This window comes from Ursus arctos, unplaced genomic scaffold (genome assembly GCF_023065955.2).
Source record: "Ursus arctos isolate Adak ecotype North America unplaced genomic scaffold, UrsArc2.0 scaffold_28, whole genome shotgun sequence".
NCBI classification, from domain to species: domain Eukaryota; kingdom Metazoa; phylum Chordata; class Mammalia; order Carnivora; family Ursidae; genus Ursus; species Ursus arctos.
Genome location: NW_026622963.1, coordinates 35,416,868 through 35,444,127, shown reverse-complemented (window position 1 = coordinate 35,444,127; position 27,260 = coordinate 35,416,868). Strand labels below are relative to the sequence as shown.

General features: G+C 48.8%; 1 protein-coding gene across 1 annotated transcript; it reads left to right on the top strand.

Moving 5' to 3' along the window:
• On the top strand, nucleotides 1-26,859 carry BNC1 (basonuclin zinc finger protein 1). The gene is made up of 5 exons (XM_057303710.1): nucleotides 1-87; nucleotides 15,146-15,245; nucleotides 16,372-16,607; nucleotides 18,410-20,292; nucleotides 24,637-26,859. The coding sequence occupies exons 1-5, from the start codon at nucleotides 79-81 to the stop codon at nucleotides 25,319-25,321; spliced, it is 2,913 nt and encodes a 970-aa protein (XP_057159693.1). The 5' UTR covers nucleotides 1-78; the 3' UTR covers nucleotides 25,322-26,859.
• Nucleotides 26,860-27,260: the final 401 nt, after the last annotated feature.

The window sequence follows — 27,260 nt, the reverse complement described above, 5'->3', positions numbered from 1 at the left end:
CCGCCGAGCCGGGGCGGACGCGGGGCGGCCCGGGCCGGGGACACGCGCCGGTAGCCCCGGCGCTGCAGCGGCCGCAGGATGGCCGAGGTAAGCGCGGCTCTCCCCCGGCGCGGGGGGCCCCCTCTGAGCGCGGGGCGGGGGTGGTCGGGGACGCCGCTCGGCCGGACTCCGTCGGCAACTGGGGGCACGCCCGGGGCCCCTTCCCCGGGCCACCTGCGAGGCGGTACGGCCCGGGGCGCTGGGACCAGTCGCCGCCCGACGTCCCTGAGCCGCAGACGCGCGCGCGGACGAGGCAGGTTCCGGACGCCCCCGGGACGGCCTGGACGCGTCCGAGGCGCGGGGTCCCGCGAGCCTCCGGGCGCCCGCCCGCCGGCGCTCGGGGCTCGGGCGGCCATGGCGAGCGCGCCTCCCCCGCACCGCTCCCGGCCCCTCGGCGCCTCCGGTGCAAGTTCGAGGTCGTTCGCAGGGGCTTGAACAGCTGCTATCACAACTGGCCGTCTTTCTCCCCGGGTTTTGTTTCTGGAGAACTAAGCGCGCGGTAACCTCGGGTCAGTCTGAGAGGTGCGGAGACGGGCGCGTGGCAGGGCCCGGGGCGCCGGATCTTTTGTGAAACGCTGCGGAGCGCGGTGCAGACGGGTCGCTCCGAAAGCCCCGGGACGCGAGGGCGCGGAGGGTGCGCGGCCACGTGGGTGCCCGCGCTGCAGCCGCCGAGAGCGCGGACCTGGCCGCGGCCGCAGAGCCCGCGGGTGGAAGCCGGACGGGCCCGCCGCCGGCCCCTCCGTGGTGCTCATTTACCTGCGAGTGCCCGGCGCCGCCAGGGACACGGGGGCCGCCGGGCCCGCGCGCTCGGGGCTGGAACTCGGGCCGGGAGGGGGGCCGCGCCGGGTCGGCTCCCGGGGCAGGGGCGCGCAGGGGTTGAAGGGGGGTGGGATGGGGGCACTGCCTGTCCCCTGCCCCCTCGGGCGCCGCCCGCCAGACCCCCGCCCCGCCGGCCGCCTGGCTTTGCATCAGCCCCTACGGATTTGTCAGCCAGATGTGACAAGATTGTGGAGAGGCGAGGGAAGGAGGAGATCTGATATTAATCAGTGCATAGCTCGGAGCCAAACTTTCTCAAATGCGGTGTAGGAACATGCTCTTCTCATTTAAGGCATCCCTTTGTGGCTGTGGGGCTGCCACCGGTCGTAGTTTGACAGTTAAATGGAATGCCAACGAGCAGCCTTAATTGTAGGAGTAAAATTGTGTGTGTTGGGGCGGGGGGAGTCAGACGCTCTAAGGTTCAGTTATGTCCCCTAGTTTTATGGCCATGCTCACCGCCGCCGTTCTCTGAAGACAGGGCATTTAAATCGGGCCAGACGCCTGGTCCCAGCCAGGCCTCTGCTGTTAACACTTAAGGGGCCTAGAAGAGGCCCCACTGGTGTCCTGGGAATCCCTGTCCGTGAGTGAGTGTGAGTGTGTGTGTGTGTGTGTGTGTGTGTGTGTGTGCAGGAGAAGACATGTGTTCCTGCAGCTTTGGGCGGACACAGCAGAGCTAGCAACAATTTTTTAGAAATACATTCTCATCAGAGTGACAAGGATTTCGGCTTGACAGTAAGTGAATTGAGAAACAGCATTTGGCAGATCACCTTTTTCCTTTCTGGTGCCTTTTCCGTCCTCGTTTATCGTTTTAATTTGCAGAGTTCATGGAACCTTTTCATGAGATCCCTTAGACTCTTTGCTTGCAAATACGTGCCTATGTGTTAAAACTTTGTTCAGTGATAAGGATCCTGGCTTCTCAGTTGTCCCCTCCCAAATCCTTTGATATGTATTATGAAAACCTCATTCACAGTGGAATATGTCAGAAAAACATTTTCATGTGTCGTGTAAAAACGACAAACCCAACCGATAGTCCGGGATTTGATTTTTGCTTTCAGTGGGTGTGGAAAGATAACCACCACGTTTTTATGAAAAATCTTGATAAATAACTTTATCCTTTCTGGCAGACCTAAAAGAAGAAGATGTGAGTCATCATTTGATTTCTCATCCGATAGGTTTGCTGACTTTAATTTCACCAGGAAAGCATGAGGTTTTCAACTCAGCTGTTGGTTTGAACGTGTTGGTGTTACGGTTCAAAGCCGGGGAAAGGTGGTGAGCTCTTCACGGAGCACAAGCATGGCTCATGCTTCGGGAACTCATAATTATATTCCGACATCTGCATAATTTAATTTGGAAAATCATCTGTACCCGTAAATGCTATTGCATTCAGAATAGTAAGGATTTAGCCACATACCCCTCCTCCAGTCAGAAAGTGGTTAACTGGGAGGGGTTATATGGCCCTTGGTATTCGCCAAGATGAGGAACCATCATCTGTCTGCTCTGGTAATAATTCCCATTAGAAATGTTAACCAACATGAACTAATTCCCGTGGAAGCATGATTTTTATTTATTTGTTCATTTTCACACCTCTGTCCTGAAACACGCCTGCGTCCCAGGCCCCTATTCTGTATCTCAGAACCATCAGCTTGGAAAGAAGGAAGATCCACCCCACTGGGTGAGAAAAACCATACAAGTTTCCCCGTGGAACAAATAATAATTGTCCTTGAAGCACACCGTTATCATTTATGAATGCCTAGGGATAAATCTAAACATTCTAAAAGTTCAGTTTGTCGGTAAAATGAAACCACAGCATACGGGGTGAGAGGCAGAAGTGTCTTTTTAGCCTTTGTATATGGCTTTAGAAGTTATTTTGACAGTGGCCATTAAAAGAGTTGCCCCAAAGGTTCCACAAGGTAAATTACTTGCAGGAGGAGCGTGCTTTACCCCAGGGTGAATTTTCACCTCTACAGATGTAATTTAGACTGAGTTAGTTTTGTCAGAAACAGCCCTGTTTAAAAAGAATTAGAAGTACCCCAGGTAAGATGAAATCTCAGTGCTGAGCCACCCTTTTTTTTATATATATATATATACCTAAAATCAAGATTTAGAGAGCCAATAAGTTTTTTTAATTACCTTACTCCAAATATCCTACTGCAGATTTTTTTATTGTATTTATTTATTTACCTATTTTATTTCTGATGCCTTATCTGAGAGATGTTAAGAGATAACTGGGTTCGGTGCAGAAGAGACCTCTGGAAAGTTTTGTGGTTTCTTTCTTTTTTTCTTTTACATTAGTTTCCACCTGAAAACATTATTTCCTCTTACCTAGTCATTCTTTGAAGCCCTTTTTCTTAATTCTGGAAATGCTAAGCTTCCAGTGTAGCCCCCTTTCTCTGCATGGACACATGCCTATTTTATCCCAAAAAGGGTGGGTCAAAAACCAAAGAGCAGAGCTGCTTTGCCACGGTCCAGTTTGGGGCCTTCTCGAACTCCGTGTAGTTGGAGCAGGCGAAAGGGCTCTTGCCATGCCCGTCCACACTCGGGTTCATTATTATAAACCAGCGTAACACACCATAGGAGAAGTTTGCCTTGGAGGGATGGTAATTTCGCTCAGCTCGTGTGGAGGGGAATGGTTGTCTCGGTGAAGGAAAACTTTAATTCAGGCTACTAACTTTTTCTTGCATGTGGTTGTACCTGCCTGTCTCCTCTACGGATTACTTGTATGATCCTTCCACACACCCAAACAAACATCACAATTATTTTCCAGCCCTCCACCAGCTTCCAGAAGCATTGTCCCGGTTCTGTGGCCCTCTGAGTGTTTCTTGCATTATGCACCACGAAGGTAAAATTTTGTTCGGACCCCTGGAACATGTCACGATACAGCATGCTGGATTTTAAGGCAGTGATCAGGACGGCATAACTCACTAAGTCTGGTCTTTTCTTTTTAAAAATTTCATTTTGAAAATCTAGGGTTGCGGGTTTCTTTCCCCCCACTTCGTTCTTAAGATCTCGTTCTCCTTAAGTCCTTAAAAGAAATATCTGCAAAATTTTACTGAGAAATGTTCACAATTTCATCATTATCTTGCGGCAGCGGCATCAGACACGAAGTCGCGTTGCTCGTGTAACTGCCCACCTTTGTTAAAATTATTCTAAAGTAGAAATGTCTTTTTTTGTGTGTTAGTTTTTGTTTTTTATTCTCCCTGCCCCCGACTCTGCTGCGTTCAGAAGTTCCTGCACATTCAGTTAACATCCCTCAGTTTTTTGTTATCAGAGGTTTCTGGAGATTGCCTCTGAGGTCCTCCCAAATTTAGGTTATAAAGAAGGGGAAAAAATGTGTCCATGCCATTTATATTTTTGTTGTTACGTTGCTTTTTTTTTTTTTTTTAATGAAGAAGTATTTGGTTTGGTTCATAAGGTAACATTTGGATATTTTTCTATTTTTTGTGTTTTCCGTTTTCAGAACTAATAATTTTGAGAAAAAAGGGCACAGCTGTTAAATTATTTTGGCACAGAGTTTATACTTTGATTTATAGAGATCAAAAGAACAAGTATTTTCCCCACCATCTTCTTTGAACTAAGCAACAAGAGAACGAGGCAAGGGTGTCACGCATACTTTCTACTCACAGGTAGACTTGGCCCAACATCTGTGCCCTGGGTTCTACCTCCCCGCTGCCCCTCCTCTGCCAGACCCTCTCCATGCTCTTTCTTCTTTGGCCTCTCTTCTCAACCCCCGGCTTGCAGTGAGAAAGCAGACTCCTCAATTCTCTAGTGTTGTTTTGTATTGCAAATGATGCCTACCTGCTTTGGGAGGCTTCCGGGGCCCTTTTTTCAACTGTGCTCATGGTAAAAGGTGTCCCCTCATTGTTGGGAATCCAGATGGTTCCATGAAGCCAACAGAGAGATGCCTGGCTGCCTATCTGGACAGCCCACGCCCATCTCACCCCGTTGCCTCTCGACGTGTGCTCCGCTGGCCCAAGGCAGAAGCCTCTGGTCTGTGGCCTGGCCTCCTGGCCTTGACACACGGGTACAAGATGGGCCTAGGACCATGGCATTTCCTGCACCCAGTGAGGAGAGCATGCCTCCCCCGGCCTCACAGAGCACCTAAAAAAAATTAACCATAACTCTTTAATGTCGTTAAATTCCCAGTCCGTATTCAAATGCCCTAGATTGTCTGGTGAGCCTATTTAACCATTGGTGTGTCCAAATCAGGGTCCAGATAAGGTCCCTCCAGTGTCTCTCTCCATCTATGGGTTTACACTTCTTTCCTTCAAGTTTATTTGTGGGAAAAGCTGGTCTACTCGTTCTGGAGAATGCTCCCCAGTCTGGTTTAGTGATTGCTTCCTCATGGTATTGTTGACATTGTGGTTATTCCTCTGTCCCTATATTTTCTGGAGTTGACCGAGGGGCTTGATCCGATCAGATTTGAACGTTTTGCACCAGACCACGCCGTCCATCGTGGTGCATATCTCTGCATCCAGGGACAAACGGCCTGGTCGTTATCTTTTACGTTAGGAGCTGTGAAGTGGTGGTATTCTAATTCTTCATTCATTTATCTACTGGGCACTTCTATAAAGGGAATCTCTGAAACACACTTGTATAGAAAAGAATATATACTTAATTCTTTCCCTCTGTTTCCCAGTTTGGGGAACAATTCCTTGGGTCCCTAGCGTTCCCTAAAGGCAGCCGATGACCCTTTGTTTTGTTTTTAGTATCTTTTGAATTGCTAGATTTTAATATAGTGAATGACTCACGCCAGTTTTTGACGAGCCATAGTCTCTGCTCGGTCGTTCTCGACCGGTCGAGGTGTATGGCTTTCTCCCCCACCTCCCATGAAGACATGTGCTCCCCTAGGGCAGATGCTGGGAGTTCCTCGTCTTTGTATCCCCAGGAGGCTCCCTACAATTACCAGTGCATAGTAGATGCTTTAAAAACAAATAAAAACCACCAGCAACAACAAAAGCAATTTGTGGAATAAATTGGTATCGTTTTGTTGCACTGCTCACGAGGAAGATGGCATGAGACAGACGTCCAGTCTTGTGTCTCTCCCTAGGCGGCCTTCCGTCCAGTGCCACTCGCTGCCTCCCCCAAAAGGCCCTTACTGCTTTTCTCCTCCCTTCTTCCCCGTTGTCCTTTTTGCCCAACTGGCAAATGGGGATACTATTTTCAGAATCCTAGTTGTACCTCTATGGGTTTGTATATGTAAGGAAAACTTAAAAATTGAAAGAAGTCATAGAAAAATGAGAGAACAGGAGGCAGGGAGCAAAAAATCCAATTCTCACAAAAGACATAAGAAGTTACAAAATGTGTCTAAGAGACAGATGTCGAGCGGCCCAAAGAGCAGTTTGGGAGAGACCTCCCCCCCCTTGAATGATACGGCGTCCTGAACCACAAAGGTTAGCCCTGCAGCCACGGTGAGAATGGGGTGACGATTTCATTGTGGGAGAAACCAGCTCCTCACCCCCCAAGCTGAGGGTGGTCTGGCTGCCTTAGAAGACGTTGTGTAGGATAGATCCTGACTGGCAGTTTTTGATCTGCGTGGCAGCCTTCCAAGACTCAAACGTATTAATGATTGTCTGTATCAAGACTTACAAATATAACTTGGAAAACCTGAAGCAGCTTTATGCTGAAGGCTGGTGACTTAAAAAGTGATTTGTGATTTAGCGGAGTGGCTCCTTTGATTTTAAGTTAGGGAATTACAATTCTTACCACCGAGAATCTGGCAGAGCCTTAGAATCCCACACTTAAGAGACGACTACAGACTCTAAACTTGACCTCAGTGATTTCTACTCGTTAGCCACTTCTCACATGATTTTTTTACGTGGCCCTCTCCACAGCCAGCAGGACAGTCGGTGTGTAAATTAAGAACTACGTTCTGCCGCTAGTATAAGCTCCTAACTAACAGTCACCATGCTTTCTGTGCAGCCTTCCTTGGGGCATGACCTCAACGTTGCCTCATGGTCACAAAATGGCATCTCAAGTCCAGCCATCATATTTTCGTTCCAAGAAGGAAGAAGGAAGACAAGAAAAGAAGTCTCTCCACTGAGTCAGCTCCCATTTATAAGGAGCTTTCTGTGAAGCTCCACCTAGCAACTTCCACATGCATACCACTGGCCAGTGCTTAGTCACCTGGCCACCCACAGAGACTTAGAAAGGAAAATCCGGTGAAAGGCTATTGGGTGGGCATCTATAATTGGTGAGCACGGCGCCACTGCCTCATTCCTTCATTAATTCTTCTTTCAGCTAGTCCCAGTGGAGGGCCTACGGAGTATCAGGCCCCCTGCTAGCCGCTGGGTGCTAGTTTAGGATTCAGTGGGTTCCTTGCCTCTTTTAGGAATGATTAATTGTGTCTCAACGTTTATGAAGATTTTTATAATATGTATTTTTGGTAGCTCTGTCTGTGTAGAGCCAGGGCCCAGAGGACCCAAGAACTTTGGTGTGGGCTTTGTCGCAACAACACTCCCATCGTACTGATTGGTCTTTTCAGCTCTTAGGCAGAGGTTCCAAGGCATGGAGCTGAAGGCTGTATGGTTTCATGGGAAGTAAGGCCTAAGTCAGCTGAAGTCAGTTGTAGATTTTTCTGCCTCCCAGTGGAAGATGCTCACTGTGGGGGGGGGGCAGGGAGCACAGGCTCCCCCCTCTGTACCCAGAGGGATTCTTTTTTTTTTTTTTTTTTTTTAAGATTTTATTTATTTGTCAGAGAGAGATAGAGAGCACAAGCAGGGGGAGCTGCAGGCAGAGGGAGAGGAAGAAGCAAACTCCCTGATGAGCAAGGAGCCCAATGGAGGACACTATCCCAGGGTCCTGGGATCATGACCTGAGCTGAAAGAGGATGCTTAACTGACTGAGCCACTCAGGCGTCCCCAGAGGGATTCTTTTTAACACAGGCAAATCAAATTCCTTTCGTATTTTTTTCCCTAAGGATTACTTAAAACAAAATCCATACTCATTGGCCTTTCCCACAAGATCCTATGCAGAGTGCTCTCTCCCACCTCTCTGACCCACATTTTCTACCACTAACCTTACTAACTCACTCCATCTACACTGACTCCTTTTCTGTTCCTGAGCATTCAGCCTCTTCTGTGCCTCGGGGCCTTTGCACTGGCTATGCCCGCTGCCCTAAAACACTTCCTCCCTCTCCAGTTCCTCACTGGCTCCTTGGCGTCCCTTGGATTCAGTTCAAATGTTACCTCTTCAAAAGTCTTCAACGATGACCTTATCTAAAAGGCACTTACTTATCTCCCTCCCCCTCCGTGCTACCCAGTAAAATTGCTAGGAAAGCTTTCTGTCTGGTTTATTCACCACCTTACTCTGAGCTGGTATTGTTTATTCTTTATTTTCTGTCTCCTCTAGATTGTAAGCCCCTGGAGGGCAGGGACCTCATCGGTCTTGTTCAACACCGTAACCGCCGGAGTTTAGCACAATTCCTGGCTCATTAACGTTCAATAACTACGTATTCTTGTATTATAAATGAAGTTTCTTTACAGGGTGACACTTTAACGTCCTGACCTGCAGAATGTGGATACTAATGCCTGAATGTCAGAGTTACTGTAGGAATTAAATGAAACCATAAATGTTAGTGCCAAATATTGATATTTCAAGACAGAACCTACCTCCAGTATCTGGGTCAGAGACCACCCTGATAGCCCTCGAGTTCCTCCGCTTCCTCATCCATAAAATGGGGACAGTCGTACCTGCCTCCCAGGAGGTGGTGAGGAAGAAACAAGAAAGCACAGGGGCCTGCTTCAGTGCAGTACTTCACATGCGATGAAACATGCAGAAAGCTCACCGGCTGTGTGGCTTTGGGAAAATTACGAATCTTCCATAAATCTCAGTTTCCTGAGAGCAGTGCCATCCTCAGAGCCGCGTAGTGAGGATCGACTGAGAACAGCTATGAAATCTCGCCACCATGCAGAAGAGCAGGTGCGGAAAGAACATCCAGTCTCACCGCTGGACTCCCAAGGGTCCAGGAGAACTTTCTGCGGGGGTGGAAGTGTTCCCTGTCTCCACCGTCCAGTATGGTAGCCACGAAACCACGCGTGTCTGCCGAGCACTTGAAATGTGGCTGATGTGACCGAAGAATTGAACTTCTCATTGTTTTATTTTTATTAATTTAAATTTAAATAGGCGGGCACCTGGGTGGCTCAGTCAGTGAATGTCTGCCTTCAGCTCGGGTCATGATCCTGGGGTCCTGGGTTCAAGTCCCTCATTGGGCTCCCTGCTCAGCGGGGAGTCTGCTTCTCCTTCTGCCCCTCTACCCCACCACTGCTCTCTCCCTCTCTCTCTCTCTCTCGCTCAAATAATCTTAAAAAATAAAAATAAATAAACTATTAAAAAACAAATTTAAACAGGCACCTGTGGCTAGTGGCTGCCACATTGGACAGGGCAGACCAAGTCAACTGAGCCTACAGAGCTGTCCAGTGGGTCCGCAGTTCAGTTTTGTACCCGAGCCAGTTCACAAACTGCTCCCCTCAAAGCGGCCACGCCACGAGTCTGGAAACCCCCAGAGGTCTTCTATAATTTTTCTCCTTCCTTTTGCATTCTATCCCTGAGACTACCCCCTGCAGTTATCCTCAGGGATAAGAGAATATCTGCATGCATTAGAGATGAAATCCGCTTTAAGGTGGACAGTCTTTATTCTCAGGCTCGAGCATTCAAATCCCTCCAGAGGCCTGCACCGTCCAGCCGTGGATGTCTGTGCGTCAACCCCGCTGTGCGCCTGGGCCGGCTGTCGCCAGCTGTTCAAGGGAGCATCTCCCCAGACTGGAGGTAGAGCCGGGGTGTCTGCGGAAGGAAGCAGGACCCTCGAGCCTACCTGAGAACCAGGTCGTAACTCTCCGTCCCCAAGCCTGCAAATCACCGACGCGTCCATCACATACTGGGCGTGTCAGTAATTTCTGGATGAATGAAGGAGCCAATGAGAGCTACAGAAAAGCAAACCAGAATTTTGAATGTTGATTCGTAGCACATCAGAGTGACTAATAACAATTCGGAAATAGGCTGATTAAAATGCGTAAAAAGCAATAATCATGTCTTGATGAGTTCAGAATGTTGTAAACATCTGCTTTATGTTTCTGAAGAATGGAACAAGTATTAGGATTCCAGGGGAAAGGATGTAAGTTTTAAAAGAGTTTTCCATATTGATTTGCATGAGTACTTTTCGTCCTGTAATTAGAATTTTTGGGTTTGATTTCATTTTAGAAGTTTTAATTTGTCTTTAGATAATGGTGCTATAATTTTTACCACATCGTGGAATTCTGATATGGGTAGAAAAACTCAAGGGCCTTAATATTGGAAGTTTTCTGAGGCACTGTAATTAGCTTTTTTTTAGCTCATAAATAATTCCTCTGAGATTTACTTCCATGGATGTTTAATGAGCTTTATTAAGCCTTATTCAAATAAGTTCATATAGAGCCACATGAATATTTCTTATAAAACAGCATTTGTACATTGAATTTATACATAAAGCTGCTTGAAATTCTGTCCCCAAACTAAAAGCCGCAAAAACCGAATAGTCAGGTTCGGCCAGTGGGTCTCAACTGGAGGCGGTTTTGCCCCACGGGCATTTGGCAATGTCTGGGAGATTTGGGGTTTTCACAACTGGAGGAGGGAGAGGCGTTTCTGTGGTGTCTGGTGGGTAGAGACTGGGGATGCTACGAGTCATCGTAAAGGCACAGGACAAACACCGCAAAGAATTATGTGACTCAAAGTGTCAGTGATCCTGGAGTTGAGGAACCCTGAGTCAGGTGTCAAAGAGATACAGAAAAAGCGAGTTTCAGGTTTAGGCTACGAAATGTGCTTGGGATTGTTTCCTCTGTAGTTTCGTTGTGCTGGGCCTATGGGGGACTCACCCAGAGCTTCCCGGGCCTGTGTCCGGGCGAGAGCCTTTGAAGCAAAATCTTCAGGCAAGGAGGGAGTGTGCTCTAGGACATCTTTCTGGGGTTGAAGCCGGTCCTGTTTTCTGAATAAATGAATGTGAATTTACTCTGTGTGGTTCCGGCGTCTTGCTTGCAAGCAGCGAATGGCATCTTGAGGGACAGGATCCAAAGTAAGAATTTTTTTCTCCTTTTAAAACAGTCCTATGTATCAGAACGTAGATTGTGAAGTATTCCAGAGGCTTCGTACGGAGTATGCTGGGAGCTGTAGCGAATACAGATGGCTGGTTCCCGGGTCAGCTGGCGTTGAGAGCCACAGGTGGACCGCACGTTAGGTGTGCCCCAGACAATGGGATGTTCTTGTCGGGACCGTGTGTAATAGAACTTAAACCAGCACTTGCTTTTATCTTTCCAGTCAAAGGATATTACATCATCATGTGCATGGGGATATAGACGTATGTGTTCGTGCATTTAGTAGCTCTGCACAAGTATCTAGGAGTAGAATCTCTATAACCAAAAGGGGAAGTAATTTCTGGCACGGTATTTCTCAAACTTTTCTTCATCAGGAGACTAGATTTTTTTTCCCTAATTGTGCCTCCCCCAGTGGAATTTTAATATGATACCGTATACTGTGTTTCTGTTCATGTATGTGTATCTATGTTTTATCCATAAAAAGAATATATTTTCACCTCCCCCCAAGAACTGGTTTTTACCCCAATGGGATGCTATCACCCTTGACGAGAGTACAGGCATTATTACAGTAAGAGGTTGTTGCGATCACAGGGAGTTCTTTGTAGGATATCGTATGGCTTTACAAAGAGCAAACAGCTTTTCTGATGCATGTTTTCTCTTTTCTGTGTTGTGATCCTTCTGGAAGGGTTCAGGTAACACCGTTACTATCTGCTGCGTACCTCAGTTATGAGCGATCCTGTTCCTTCACCTGAAAATCTCGTCTGCTTGCTCAGTTCAGGCCCGTGGTCATCTGAAAGGAATCACAGATAACCGTCACATCAGGGAGAGTTCAGCCTGTATTTAAGCAAAGTCACTGATTTTTTTAAGACTTCATTTTTTAGGAGACTTCTAGATTCACAGCAAAATTGAAAGTAGAGGTTTCCTGTATACCCCCTGTCCCCACACATGCACAGCCACCCCATTACCCACATCCCCCACCGGAGGGTACATCTGTGACAACTGAGGAACCTACATGGACGCGTCATCATCACCCAAAGTCCATGGTTTACCTTAGAATTCACTCTTGGTGTTGTACGTCCTGTGCGTTTGGACAAATGTAGGACACGTCTCCATCATTATAGTATCATACGGAGTATTTTCACTGCCCTGAAAATCCTCTGTATTCCACTTAACCCCTGACAACCACTGATCTTTTTACCGCCTCCATAGTTTTGCCTCTTGCAGAAGGTCATAGAGCTGCAGTCATACAGTGTGTAGCCTTTTCAGATTGGCTTCTTCTCGTTAGTAATATGTACTTCAGTTTACTCCGTGTGTCTTCATGGTTTGGTGGCTCGTGTCTTTTTACTGGGTAGGATTCCAGTGTCTGGACGGACCACAGTGTATTTATCTGCTCACCCACTGAAGGACGACTTGGTTGCTTCCAAGTTTTGGCAGTCATGAATAAAGCTCCTGCTATTAACATCCGTGGGCAGGTTTTCATGTGGACATGCATTTTCTTCTCCTTTGGGTAAACACCAAGGAACGTGATTGCTGGGTTGTATGGTAAGAGTAGGTTTGGTTTTGTAAGAAACCACCACACTGCCTTCCAGAGTGGCTGCCATTTTGAATTCCCACTAGGAGTGAATGAGAGTCTCTGTTGCCGTCCTCATGAGCATTTGGTGTTGTCAGGTGCTGGACTTTGGCCATTCTAATAGGTGTGCAGAGGACTGGTTTTATCAGTAATATTTGTATTGAGATATAATTTACTGATGATAAAATTCACCCTTATGAAGTCTATAACTGAGTGGTTTCACTATATTCACAGAGTTGTGCAATCACTACTATGTAATTTTTTAACATCTTTACCTTAAAAAGCAACTCTGGTCAAAATTTAAAACATCTGTGCTTCAAAGGACACGATGAAGAAAGTGAAAAGATAATCCAGGGCAGGAGAACACATTTGCAAATCATCATCTGTTAAGGGACTCATACTAAGACTATATAAAGAACTCTTACAACTCAATGCTAAAAGACAAATAACCCCATTAAAAAATGAGCAAAGCATCCAAATAGACATGTCCCCAGGGAAGACCTACAAATAAATGGCCAATGAGCTCATGAAAAGTTGCTGATCGCAATTAGCCATTGAGGAAATGCACATCAAAACCACAGTAAGCTACCGCTTCATTCCCACTAGGCTGGCTGTTTCAAGACAGACAGACAACAATAAGTGCTGGGAAGGACGTGGAGAAATTGGAACCTTCCTATGCTGGTGGTACGGATGCAGACAGTGTGGCCACTTTGAAAAACAGTTAGATTCTCAAGTTAAACGGAATTACTATATAATCCAGCAATTCCACTCCCAGGAAGACCTAGAAATGAATACCTATGCCCACCGTAAACTTGTACACAGGGCTCCTTCTGTAGGTGATGGGAATGTTCTAAGATCGGATCGTGATGTTTGCACAACTCGGAGAATATACTAAAAATCATTGAGTTGGATACGTTCAGTGGGTGAATTATATGATATCTGAATTGTATCTCAATCTAAAGCTATTTTTTAAAAGGTGAAAACAAACAAAAAGGATAATATTCTCCCCTCACTGCCACCCGTTAGCCATCCTTCCTCATTCCTCCCCACTCCACACAGCCTTGGTCACCGCTGGTCTGCGTCTGGCCTCAGGAGATTGACCACTTCTTGACACTTCATGTAGATGGGATCCGACCCCCTGTGACTTTTTGCCCTTGCTTTTTCACTGAGCGTGTTTTCAGGGGTCACGCCTGCCGTAGCACATGTCGGTATTGCATTCCTTTTCATGGCTAAATAATATTCCATCGCATGGGTACACCCCATTGTGTTTATCCACTCTTCAGCTGATGGACATTGAGGTGGTTTCCAGTTTTTGACAGTTATAAGTAATGCAGCTATGAACATCCAGTACAAGCTTCCATGTGGGCCTGTGTTTCCATTTCTCTTGGGCACGTACCTAGGGGTGGAATTTCTGGGTCATATGGTAACCCCACGTTTAACCTTTTGAGGAGCTGCCAGACTGTTTCCCATAGTGGCTGCGCCATTTTGCATTCCCACTGGTACTGATTTTTAAGTGAAGACTAGTTATATGTTCCCTAAAGGGAGTGAGTTTCCCAAGTCCTGGGACAGAGTGTCTCCTTCCCTGTCCCCTCACGAGGCCACAGAGTCCCTTAATTGACAGATGGAGGTCCCCCCAGACACACATGCACACCCCAGTTCCTGAATCATGCCGATTTCACCCAGTGGCTCTTCCTGGGGCCTCACTGACGCAGCTCCCATGAGAGCTTTTTCTCCTTAATAAAATCACATTCTTCAGACCTTTATCCCCTTTGGACGAATTCATCTTAAAAACATATGGGAAGCTTTCTTCTTAATACCAGAACTTAGCCGACACGTACCTCTGTGTATTCTCTTTCAGCCGTGTGAACTTGAACGTGCAGCTGGGTGTGCACATGGGGCTGCCAGCCTGGCTGGGCCTCGGCAGCCACGCAGCCCAGGGGGTGGAACCAGGGAGTCGTCCTCAGTGTGATCGGCCACAGCATGTCCTCCGTCCTTGTGGACTTTTAGCCTCGGCCACACATTGGGGGATAACCACGTCCACATTTGGATAATTCTCCATTCAGATCATTCTCTCTTGCTTATTCCAGGACAGTCCCCGGGTAACTTTCAGGGGCAACTGCTTTGGTCAACTTAGATTTTGGTGACTGTTCACCCTTTCTGTGCTCTTAATAACAAGCAAATGGGTGCCTGGGGGGCTCAGTCGGTTGAGCCTCTGCCTTCGGCTCAGGTCATGATCCTGGGGTCCTGGGATCGAGTTCCAGGTTGGGCTCCCAGCTCAGCGGGAAGTCTGCTTCTCGCTCTGCTCCTCCCCGTCCCGCCCACCCATGCTTTCTCTCTCTCTCATTAATAAATAAATGAAATCTTGGAAAAAAAATAAATAACATGTGAGATATTTGCGTCCAGCCCATACTCCTTTCTCCCAGAGCGTGGTGATGTTCCCTAGCCCCCTCTCACCCGCAGAGCAGCTGTGGGATGTGTTTGCTGTCGGCAGGCCCTGGGGCCAGCTGCTCTTGGGTCGGGGGCACGGGATCCCCATGTGCATCTGGCACAGGGTGGGCACACATTGCTCCGTGAAGTTTACCAAAAGGAGGCCCAGGTCCAGTTTGCAAGTGCAGCCCGGCTCTGCGCACCACTCACGTGCCCGCGTTCTCTCTTGCAGGCTATCGGCTGCACTCTGAACTGTGGCTGTCAGAGTTTCAGACCCGGGAAGATCAACCATCGCCAGTGTGAGCAGTGCAGACACGGATGGGTGGCACATGGTAACCTTATTCTCCCTCCTCCTGCGGCCTCTCGTGTCCCCTCTGCATGACATGGAGTAATTCGGGAGTAGATTTCACGTCTGAGAAGGACCGCCCACACTTGCGTGTCCCCGCTCCTGCTGGCCAACAGGCAGAGAGCTTTATATACCTTCCCTTTTGGAACCTTAACGACTCTGCACGGCGGGTGGGGTCTTAGCCCTGCTCTGGAGACGTCGGAACAGGTGCTTCGGGACGGCCCTTCTGCAGCGACGGAAGTGTCCCGCGCTGTCTCATGCGGTAGCCGTCAGGGTTGCCGGGTGAAATTCAGAACGCTCAGTGAAATTTGAATTTCAGGGTAACAATAAATGATTACTTTAACCGAAGTATGTCCCGGTGAATATTTTCAGGATAAACCAATCCTACTTATTCCCTGTGTATGTGAAATTTATGTTCACATATCACCAGGCGTCCCGTATTTTTATTTGCCGAACCCGACAGTCCCACACGTAAGCCCCACGTGGCTGCCGAGTATTTGAAAGGTGACTGGTGGGACCCTCGGAAGAACTGAATTTCTGATTTTATTTCATTTAAGAAGTAAAATTTAATAAGGTAAAAATAATTCCATAAAATTAAAAATTTTATAAATCTACAGGAGCTGTGGGCAACTGAGGACTGTCGCATGGGTCGGTGTAGATTTTGGTGTCTTACCTGGCCAAGCCCAATAGCTGGGACGTGGCAGACGAGAGGACAAACCCAGATGCGTCAGATCCCCAAGCCCAGGCTCTTCACCAGTAGACCCCGTTCTTCCTGACTTTTCAGCCTTTTTTTTTTTTTTCCCAGCCTTTTGATTATGTGCCTGCCACCTTTGTCTTTACCCCTTTTCCTTGCACCCTCCCTGCATGGGGCTATTTTTCACTCCTTAAGGACAGGGAAGGACAAAAAGAAGTCTCAGGCCAGTTCATTTTATTTCAGAAGTTCCTGTGAATAACGTAGAGCCTGATAGCTATTAGGATTGTGAACCATTTGCATAGTCCCGTGTTTTCTGTCGGAACGCATAACTGAGAGGGGTCCCTAGCCCACCCCTGTGCAGCGCTTCTCTGAGAAGTAAAATCTCTTAAAAGGGTGTTTCTTCTATTTGATTTTTCAGCTCTGAGCAAGCTGAGGGTTCCCCCCGTGTATCCCACAAGCCAGGTGGAGATTGTCCAGTCCAATGTGGTGTTTGATATTAGCAGCCTCATGCTCTACGGGACCCAGGCCATCCCTGTTCGCCTGAAAATCCTATTGGACCGGCTCTTCAGTGTGTTGAAGCAAGAGGAGGTGCTCCAGATCTTGCACGCCTTGGACTGGACCCTTCAGGATTATATCCGGGGATATGTGCTGCAGGTATGGGGAGCGTGGCCACGGTTCTCCTGGGTGTCTTCTCCAATCCACGTGTGCATAACGGGTGTAACGCAGGTGCTCCAGCCATTGGCGGGGATCCTTTCGTAGTGGCTTAAGCCCCCACCTGATGTTCTGGGAAGAATCTAGTGCTTTCCTCAAGATACCTGTGAAACATCCAGACATGGGAGCATGGACGTAGTCTCTGATTTGGGTATCACGAAGCCGTTTCTCCCACAGCAGAGCCTTGGCCCTGTGTTACTATCTGCAGGCCACCTACGGACACAAGACACTGTGCCACATTTTACTGAGGGTGTGGGGGTGAGAGAGGAGCGTATGTTCCAGAAGCACATTGCAGACGGCTGTAGTTGAGGCCGCCCCACCACTGGCCTTCCTTCCCAGGCTCCATCACCCTGTGATACGTCTGTGTTCTGGCTCCTGCTTGTTCTCTCTCCCCTCAATTCTCCTTTGACCTCTTCACGTGTTCTCTGCACCCCTCCCTTGTGCCTTTCACCCCCTCTCCCTCTTCGCTATCTTGCAAAGTAGGCTTACCTCCTGCTCGACCTTGTCATGGGGGTAGGCCTTGTGTTTCATATCCACAGGCACAGAACATATTTCCTGGGACGAATTATATCATTTCTCTGACATAGGAAGCGGTGGCAGCTTCTTTTTTCCCCTTGACACTCTACTAGAAAATGTCAAAATTTCAATGAAATGGGGGATGAATATACTTCCAAGACTAACGTACACTTGAATCTTACCCCAGGTAGGCTATGTCATCAACACAAACACTTAGTGTTTTATCAACCTGGACTCTCTTCCAGTAAAATCTCCCAGGGCAGGTAAATTATCCCCATTTTCCAGAGGCTCAGAGTGCTTCTAAATCTTGGCCAACGTCACTCAGGTCGTAAGTGGCAGACCCAGGATTTGAACCCGTTTCTTTGTCACTCTGAGGCCCAGGATCATCCCGTGGAGGCGGGTTTGCTCACCTCGGGTGCAGGACCCCCCACAGGCTAGAAGCAACCTCTTATGTAGAGTAGCGTTATGATCTTACATTATGACATCGATCAATATTTAATGATCCTAATAATCTTGCTTTCTAGTGTTAGGATTAAAAATATGGAATCAATTACCTTGAACTTCTGGTGCATCAAAAATTTATGATGTTACATCCCTCATCATCTTCAGAACTCTTCCATGCATCATGAAAAATCTCAGTAGGCCATCAAATACATGTTCTGTGATAAAATATTTATTGTAGTTTTGGGGAAAGTTAGGCCGTGCTAGAGTTTGAAAGAGCTCCGACACGCCAGTGTAATTACAGCTCTGCCTTGCGAACATGGGCAGTGGATCAATACGGTTCATTTGTTTTCTGATGTGAGTTGCTGGGGAAGATTATTAAACTTGCAGCAAATGAATGCTTGAGCTCTGTCTAGGTCTGACCGTTCCCTCTCTCCTTCTGAGATAAAGAAGTGGCTATTGTTCACACGATACCTATTTTCGTTTTAGTGGGGAAAATTATTACACCTCATGCAAGACAACCAATTGGTTTGAAATAAGATGGAAAATAATCACCCAGTTTCTCTTCGGCTGGAGTCCTATCATTTTACGTCTTTCTTTAAGAGCACTGCTTATATTTGCGCAGTGTTCTTTCCGTGCAGGGTTTCTGGTCTAGGAGAGTAGCGTGAGTGCGGGGCTGATATGCACAGAGGCGCCCTGGGGTGCTAGGGAGGCCCCAACCACGTGACCCCGCGTAGAGAAGAGGGTAAGGAGGAGTAAATTGATTGCCCTTGATGGTTCTGGTTTAGGATGCGTCCGGAAAGGTGCTGGATCACTGGAGCATCATGACCGGGGAGGAGGAGTTGGCCACCCTGCAGCAGTTCCTTCGCTTTGGGGAGACCAAGTCCATCGTGGAGCTCATGGCAATCCAAGAGAAAGAGGAGCAGGCCATCATCATCCCGCCGGCCACGGCCAACGTAGACATCAGGGCGTTCATTGAGAGCTGCGGCCACAGGAGCGCCAGCCTCCCCGCCCCTGCGGACAAGGGGACCCCCAGCAGCCTGCACCCCTTCGAGAACCTCATAAACAACATGACCTTCATGCTGCCCTTCCAGTTCTTCAACCCTGTGCCCCCCACGCTGATAGGGTCGCTGCCGGAACAGTACGTGCTGGAGCCGGCTCAGGACCAGGGTCAGGAGCCCAAACAGGAAATCCACGGACCCTTCCCCGGCGGGGGGGGCGGCGGCGGCGGCTTCCTAACCTCCCGTTCTGCGTCATTTCAGGTCGAAAAAGAGCCGTGTCTAAACTGCCCGGACGCAGTTCCCAAAAAGGAAGACAGCGCCCATTTAAGTGACTCCGGCTCCTACAACATTGTCACCAAGCTTGAAAGGACACAGTTGTCCCCCGAGGCCAAGGTGAAGCCCGAGAGGCACGGCCTGGGCGCGAAGAAGGGCCGCGTGTTCTGCACGGCGTGCGAGAAGACCTTCTACGACAAGGGCACGCTGAAGATCCACTACAACGCCGTCCACCTGAAGATCAAGCACAAGTGCACCATCGAGGGCTGCAACATGGTCTTCAGCTCGCTGAGGAGCCGGAACCGCCACAGCGCCAACCCCAACCCGCGGCTGCACATGCCCATGAACAGAAACAACAGGGACAGGGACCTCCGGAACAGCCTGCAGCTGGCCGCCTCGGAGAGCTACGAGCGCGCGGGCTTCCCGGCGGCGTCCCCAGACTGCGGGCCTCTGGCCGGCTACGCGGCGTCGGGGGAGGACCCCGGGGGCCAGCCGGCCTTCCCGAGCATCGGGCAGAACGGCGTGCTTTTCCCCAACCTAAAGACGGTCCAGCCGGTCCTGCCTTTCTACCGCAGCCCGGCCACCCCGGCCGAGCTGGCCAACACCCCCGGCGTGCTGCCTTCTCTCCCTCTCTTGTCCTCTTCCATCCCGGAGCAGCTGGTTTCAAACGAGGGCCCGTTTGATGCCCTTCCCAAGAAGAAATCCCGCAAGTCCAGTATGCCCATCAAAATAGAGAAGGAGGCCGTGGGACTAGCTCACGACAAGCGGCTCGCGCTCAGCTCGGATGAAGACGTGCCCCCGCGGGTGGCCAGCGAGGATGAGCCGGAGGCCTGCAGTCCTCGGTCGTCGGGCAGAGCGCCTGAGGAGTGGCACGCACAGTCCGGAGGCCCAGGGGGTCCCCTCCCGGAAGGAGAGAGGGTCTGTCGTCTACAGCCAGGGATCGAGTCGAGCAGAGCCATCAGCAGGACCCCCGAGCAGGCCACACAGCACTCGGAGAGGGAGGCTGAGCCGAAGCCAGCCCTGACCACGGCACCGAGGGAGCTGGAGGATGGCGGCCGTGAGCTTCACCTCACGCCTGGGACAGAGCCCTGTGTCCCCTTTCCTGACTACATCAAACTGCAGCAGCGGCTGCTGGCCGGCGGGCTCTTCAGCGCTCTGTCCAGCAGAGGAATGGCTTTTCCCTGCTTCGAAGATGCCAAGGAGCTGGAACCCGTGGGTCAGCACGCATTAGGAAGGCAGAAGGAAGAGACACGCTTCCAGTGTGACGTCTGCAAGAAGACCTTCAAGAACGCTTGCGGTGTGAAAATGCACCACAAGAACATGCACGCCAAAGAAGCGCACGTGTGCGCGGTGGGGGGCTGCAAAGCCGCGTTCCCCTCGCGCAGGAGCAGAGACAGGTAAGACATCCGCTGGCGATCGTTTCCTCTAAAGCCGTGGTTCTGAAACGTCAACAAGCATCCGAATCACGGGGAGGGCTGTTAAAACACATCCTTCTGAGCCTTGCCTGTAGAAGTTCTGCTTCAGCAGGTGTGGGACGAGGCCTGAGGGTTTGCATTTCTGAGTTCCCGGGTGATACTGCTCCTGCTGTGCCGGGGACCACAGTTTGAGAAACGCTGTTCTTTACATCCACACGCCCGGATTTTCAGGTCCACATCTAAACTCATTTGACCATGAAACCTGACCTGAAAGGACATGAGGTTATGGGTAGTCTTTTTTTTTTTTAACCTCCCTTTGTGTGGATTTTTTCATTATACATTCAGTGCAGAAATACTAACGGATTTATTATAGGGACGTGAACAGACTATTACAGTTTGTGTGTCATTCTGCCTTTCTAAAGTCTGAGAAACTCTGAATTCAGAAACACGTCTGGCACACACGGTTTGGGGTAAGGAATAACAAACTCGTCTACGTGAAGGCGGGGGTTAAACCATCACCATAGACAACAAAACTTGTCTACTTTTCATTTTATGATACGAAGCCCATCGAATGAAACTTTTTCTCGTATGTCTAGTTAACCAGCTGTATTCAAAAGGAAGAGTAACTGCGTGGTTGGGGAATTTTTAATTATTAAGATATCAGAGAAGAAAGGCACTTATTACCAGGTTATTAAGGGTTTGTGATGTTGGTTGAAGGGTGGGAAGTCTTTGGGTGCCGGGGGTTCACGAGCCCCACACAGCGTCAAGCTGGTTGCAGAGCGCCCAGACAGAGAGAGAATCTCATCCCTCGGGACACAGCACGGGCCTTTCTGTCTTTCTTGGGCTTTTCTTCATGAACTCGAGTCCCATAACCCCAGCCAGGGAAGGGGGGGGGAGCACACACTTAACCCAGAGGTGACCCCAGGAGGCTTTAAGGGAAGGATTAGCTGTCTGACGAAATGCAACATGAAGTATATTAAATGGTTTGCAGAATAGTAAAATGTTACATTTGCTCGAAGGAGCTTGCCTTGAAGCAGTTCGGCATCACCGTGACCTTAGTCCAAAGTGTAAGACCTGATTCTTTGGAGGGTGGAGATGTGCAGACCGCCACGCGCATTCCTGGAAAGGGCTTGTACGAACACCCTCGCGTTGCACAGAGAGGAGAGAGCATGGGTGGTGGTAGTTACAGTTCCTGTTTCTGTTGCTGGCATGTTGAACCGGACCACCAGATATCCCTGATTAGCAGAGCCGTCCTTCTCCTTTGTCCTCCAAGAGGAGGGTTTGTTCATGAACAAGCTTTATGTTGAAGAAGAGACGGTCCCATCAATCAGATATCCTTGATATTTATGATACCGTTTAATTAGAAGGCATATTGTATTTAACATACACCTTCATTTTTTATTTATTTTTTCATATATTTAATATTTTCTTATATTCTGAGCTATTCGTAGACACAGGCCTCCTCCCCCACCACCAAAGCATCTTAAATTCTAAATTTAGACTACTAATTCTGGTGGTCTAGAACTTGGAACCTATTTTACCTAGGATCTGATTAAAGTGGCACTGTTTTATTTTATTTTTTAAAAGATTTAAGTGATTTATTTATTTGAGATAGCGCACATACGCGAGTAGGGGGATGAGCAGAGGCAGAGGGAGAAGCAGGCCCCCTGCTAAGCAAAGAGCCTGATACGGGACTCGATCCTAGGACCCTGGGATCATGACCCAAGCTGAAGGCAGGCGCTTAACCGGCTGAGCCACCCAGGTGCCCCAAAATGGCATCATTGTAAAAAGAGCTTTGTGGGCAGGCCTGGGGCCACTACCCCTTCTCTGGGCCAGTGATGAGAACTTGTTGTCAGAACATCTGTCTACCCCTCTTGAAGCCGTTTCCAGCAGCAGTCACTAGGACTCCTCGGGAAGGGACTGGGACTTACTTAACCTAAAAATATTTAAGGGGCACCTTAATGGCTGCTGTAATGGGAAAGAGAGAGGTCACTGTGGGCACATAGTGGGAGCCCCTGACTAGACTCTTCTGAAAAGTTAGGGAGGGCTTCCTGGAGGAAGAGGCATGACTAGACTAGCAGCTCTCAGAGGCACTTTGGTCTCAGAACACTTTTTATAAATTCTTAAAACCTCAGGGCCCTCAAGAACTTTTGTCTGTTTGGGTTTCTAAGAATCGATGTTTACTGCATTAGAAGCCAAAATTGAAAACAAATTAATATTCATTTCATCGCTTAAAATAATAAACCTATTATATGTTAACATACATAACATGAAAAAAAAAACCATACATAACACGTAATGAAAAATAATCCCGTTTTCCAACACAAAACCTCAGTGAGAAGAGTGGCTTTGTTTTACATTTTTGCCAATCTCTGTAATGTCTGGCTTAGCAGAAAACAGCTGGCTTCTCACATCGGCTTCTGGGTTCAACCTGTTCCAATGCCACATGTCACGTAGCCTCTGGAAAACCACGGTAGGCTCGTGAAGGAATGACAGTGAAAAAGACAGATCATGTCTTAGTGTCACGATGATGAGATGAGTTTTGACTTCAGGGCACCCCTGAAAGAGGCTCAGGGACCACCAGGGGTGCCCAGACCACGCTTTGAGAACCACTGGTCTAACAAGGCAGAGACAGGGGAGGGGATGGGGACAGGGATGCCCGGCATTAGCCGCCCTGAAAGCAGGAAGCCTGGCACGCGGCCCGGAGGGTTTTGCAGTTGTGGTCGTCACTGGTTTTAGGAGATGTGGCACCTCGGGAAATGCGCCTCACACTCCGGGGCTTAAGGAGAGGGTCGGAGGATCCCACGGGTTCGCTCCTGGTGTTCCTGGGGGACTCAGGCCCAGAGCTTTGCTTTGTTGCCACAGCGACCTCCCCATGCAAGGTTCCTGTAAACGTGTCTGTCTGACTTTTTTTTCCAACCACTTATGTGCTGGGACCTGCATGTCAATCCAGTGTCTGGTTTTCTGCCGACACATACCTGCCCCTTCCACCCAGAACGCTGACATAATCACAGGGCAGAGCTGCCGTTGATAAGAGTTGTTCGCAGAGTGGGTGATCTGGGAGCACGGTTCTGATTATGTCCAGAAAAAGAATGTGTAAGGGATAGAAGAGCGACGTCGTCAAATAGCAAATTTGATACGTTTCATGAAATGGGATTAAATTTCCACCCACCCCACCCCCACTCTGTCTTTGGAGATTTCGAAGAGAAAACTCAATTCTTGGTTATGGGGGGGGGTGTTTTTCCCCGATGGGGTCCTGGCGTGCAGTCTGATCTGTACGGGTGGTGGGGGAGGTGTTTTCTCTGTTTGGAATCATTTCCTATCACCTGTAAGCTCGGACCCCTGCAGTAAGGGCTATTTTTGCCAGTCCGAAGTCAGCAGGGGATCTCTGAGCAAGGCCGACATTGATTGACAAGTTACATCCAAATGATATTGTGTGAGCAAGAAGCACGTGTCATAATGGATACTCATTATCTGCCCTTCTGGAATAATCGTTGGGTAGAAGATTGATGGTGGGTTCAGTGCTGCATTTGCAAAACTCCTGTCTGGTTTATTGTGAAACGTTGCAAGTATGAACTGAACTTAAATTCTCTCTCTCTCTCTCTCTCTCTCACACACACACACACACACACACACACACACAAGGTCTAGCCAATCAGATTTTCTCACCTGTAGCACTACTGGGGTCATGTGAGTGGGAATGCTGTACACCCTGATACCATATAGGAAATTTTAAATTTTCTAGTAACCACATTAAAAAAGTACAAAAAGATGCAGGTGAAATCAGTCTTAATAATGTATTTTGTTTCATTCCATCTATCCAAAATATTACCATTTCTGTGTATGACACAGCCACGTTTCAGGAGCTCACGGGTCTCGTGGGAGTAGCTATCCTACTGGACAGCGCCGCTCTGGAAGATATTTCTTGGTTTCGTTGCAATAAAGTCCTCTGCTTACTTCCTTATGGGACCAGTTTTCTCTGGGATCCCTGGTTCCAGGGTCCCGGCGGCATTGACCTAACTGAAGTAGGCTAGCCGTTCTCGGTGGATAAGGTACAGGAAGTTACGTGTCCGTCACGTGGTAGAAATTAAGAACTCCATATTCCCATCTTCCAGATGGCCGCTTTCCTGGTTAGTGCTAACTTCTGACAGGCGGTGAGCAGCCCTGGGCCAGTGTCCACAGGACACACATTTCATCCTACTCCCCCTGTGGTCACTTCTTCCACGCCACAGGATTTTTCTGGTATCTTCCTAGTGTCTCCACTCGGAATGATGACTGTTTTTACAACAGCCCAGCCCACTGCTAACCATCTTTTCACTCTTGTAGACACAGTTCAAACTTAAACCTCCACCAAAAAGTGTTGGCCCAGGAAGCACTGGAGAGCCCCGAAGACCATTTCCGTGCGGCCTACCTTCTGAAAGACGTGGCGAAGGAGACCTACCAGGACGTGGCTTTCACGGAGCAAGCCTCCCAGACGTCTGTCATCTTCAAGGGAGCGAGTCGGATGGGCAGCCTGGTTTACCCAATAACCCAAGTCCACAGTGCTGGCCTGGAGAGCTACAACTCCGGTCCGCCAAGCGAGGGCACCATCTTGGATTTGAGTACTACCTCGAGCATGAAGTCGGAGAGCAGCAGCCATTCCTCTTGGGACTCAGACGGGCCCAGCGAGGAGGGCACTGTGCTCATGGACGATAGTGACGGGAACTGTGACGGGCCGAGCCTTGTCCCCGGGGAAGACGAGTACCCCATCTGCGTCCTGATGGAGAAGGCCGACCAGAGCCTCGCCAGCCTGCCTTCTGGGTTGCCCATCACATGTCACCTGTGCCGAAAGACGTACAGTAACAAAGGGACCTTCAGGGCTCACTACAAAACCGTGCACCTTCGCCAGCTCCACAAATGCAAGGTTCCGGGCTGCGACACTATGTTCTCGTCCGTCCGCAGCCGCAACAGACACAGCCAGAATCCCAACCTGCATAAGAGCCTGGCCTCGCCCCCAGGTCATCTACAGTAACGAGATGGTGGGGCGTGTCTGTGAGAAGTGTTTACCCTGATTCAGGAGTAAGGTAGTCCAAAGAAAGGTCTCTGATTTCGTTTAATACCATTCGAGGCAAGCCAGGCAAAAGGTCTTTGAGTTGGCTTTCTCTTCTTGTGCGGCGGGTGAGCAAAAGACAAGCCTTGTAGGAAGTCAACTTTAGGGGGCAGCCCTTCCTATTATTTTTCTTAGCCCAGGGGTTTTTGCAACCCCTGTTAGCAAACACTGGCAGAAACACAGTTTCCCCACATTTGTTCACACATTCCCTGGGAGAGCTCCAGGTCTGCATGCTGACCAGGGGCCCAGGACCTTGGGGCAGCTTGAAGGGAAGCGTCCGCTGAGTGTCCCGGGGAAGCAGACAGCCCCCACGGGCGAGCAGCCAGTCCCCAAGATCACATTTTTTCAGTTCCTGCTTTTAATGAGTCTGAAATCCAGAGTCAGGCTTGGGAAGATGACTTTTTGAGACTATGCCTCCATTTGGAGTGGAGAGTTGCTTTTGTGTTTTCCCCTTCAGAGGTCTCGTGGACCTCCAAGGAGTCCCCAGAGGAAGCAGGTGGGTTTCCCACACATAGAAACAGGGATGTTGCAAGGATGTCCGTGTTCGCGGTGTAACATGCGTTCAGGAAGCTGGGGGGAGGAGGGGAGAGATTTCATGCACTTAAACATAGTGGTCTTCAATTTAATTTAAAATAATTTGGGTAATATTTAATTTGTGTTTGTTACGTGAGTCATTGGGGTGAGTGCAGACGGGTCACAGTGTGACCTCTGGGTCTCTGCCCGAGGGCAGAGCGAGGGCCGGCCTGAACTTGAGAGCGGCTGCCCGTTGCCATTCGGTGAACCTCGGAGTCTGGCCATTTCGGTCCCCTGTGGAAGGAGTGCAGGAGCCTCTGTAAATACTCGGCCAGAGCGCTTAGAGAATGTGGTTCTGACCGTCGTCGTGCATTTTCGCAGCGTGTGTATCAGCCCTCAGCCTTTTATAAATGTGTAAGCTTAGGAGGAACTTCCCAATGTATACAGGAGACGAGAAGTAGGAGGGGACTGCCGTACTGTCCATCTTCATAGTTAACTTATTCTGAAATATATTCCACACCATCGCACACATTTGCTGTTGTAAAAAGGGAAGTTTCATCGGTCCTGTGAAAAGAGACCGTCTCTTGAAATGCGGCATTTACGGGACTCGGAAAGCCTGTGGCAGGGAGAGAGATCGACTCCGCGCCAAGACTTCAGGTGATCCGTCTTTCAAACTTACAGTGGATTTAAGTAATGAAAAACATCCTCAGAGAGAATTGGGGGTTATGAGAGAGGTGATTTCTATGGCCCAAGGGTGAAAAAAGCCGACAAAACCTGTTACGGATTGTTTCAACGTTTTTTAAAAATAAATGTGACGACACTTGGTCTCTGCTTAAAGTAAGATGTATCTCTCCACCGTTTTGTTACCCAGCTGTTTATTATTACGGTTTCCCCAAAGTGGAACAATTTGTATACAAATGAGTTTTCTATGATTTAATAAAAATGTATGCCACACGTTTTTGTTTAAAAAGGCAAACATTTGTAAGACCGGTTTTGTCAGATGGGCGGCGGGTTGCACGTACACTGTGGTCATTCGCACACGAACGCACGCGCTGACGTGTGATTTTGCAGAGCTGAAAACCCGGGGCGGGGGGCGGTGGGCGTCAGGGAACAGCATCCGTAGCTACAGCCACATCGAAACAGGGAGTGCAGGTTTTAATACGTTCCAAAGAAGGGGAGTGGCTACTTGACAGGGAAGAGGAGCTGGGTATCAATTTATTATTTAACAAATTACAAAGTAAAGTGATTGTTTAAAAATACTGTGCTGTCGAAGATAAGTCTTCCAGGCCGTGCTGTATTCATGCAGTGAGCGGTTTTTGCTTCTTTCTTTCTTAAATGTGCAGGGCTG

Excerpts from the sequence above, each read along its gene's own strand:
- BNC1 (XM_057303710.1), top strand. Across the intron at positions 16,608-18,409 it reads TCCGGGGATATGTGCTGCAG|GATGCGTCCGGAAAGGTGCT; the intron begins GTATGGGGAGCG and ends GTTCTGGTTTAG. Across the intron at positions 20,293-24,636 it reads TCGCGCAGGAGCAGAGACAG|ACACAGTTCAAACTTAAACC; the intron begins GTAAGACATCCG and ends TCACTCTTGTAG.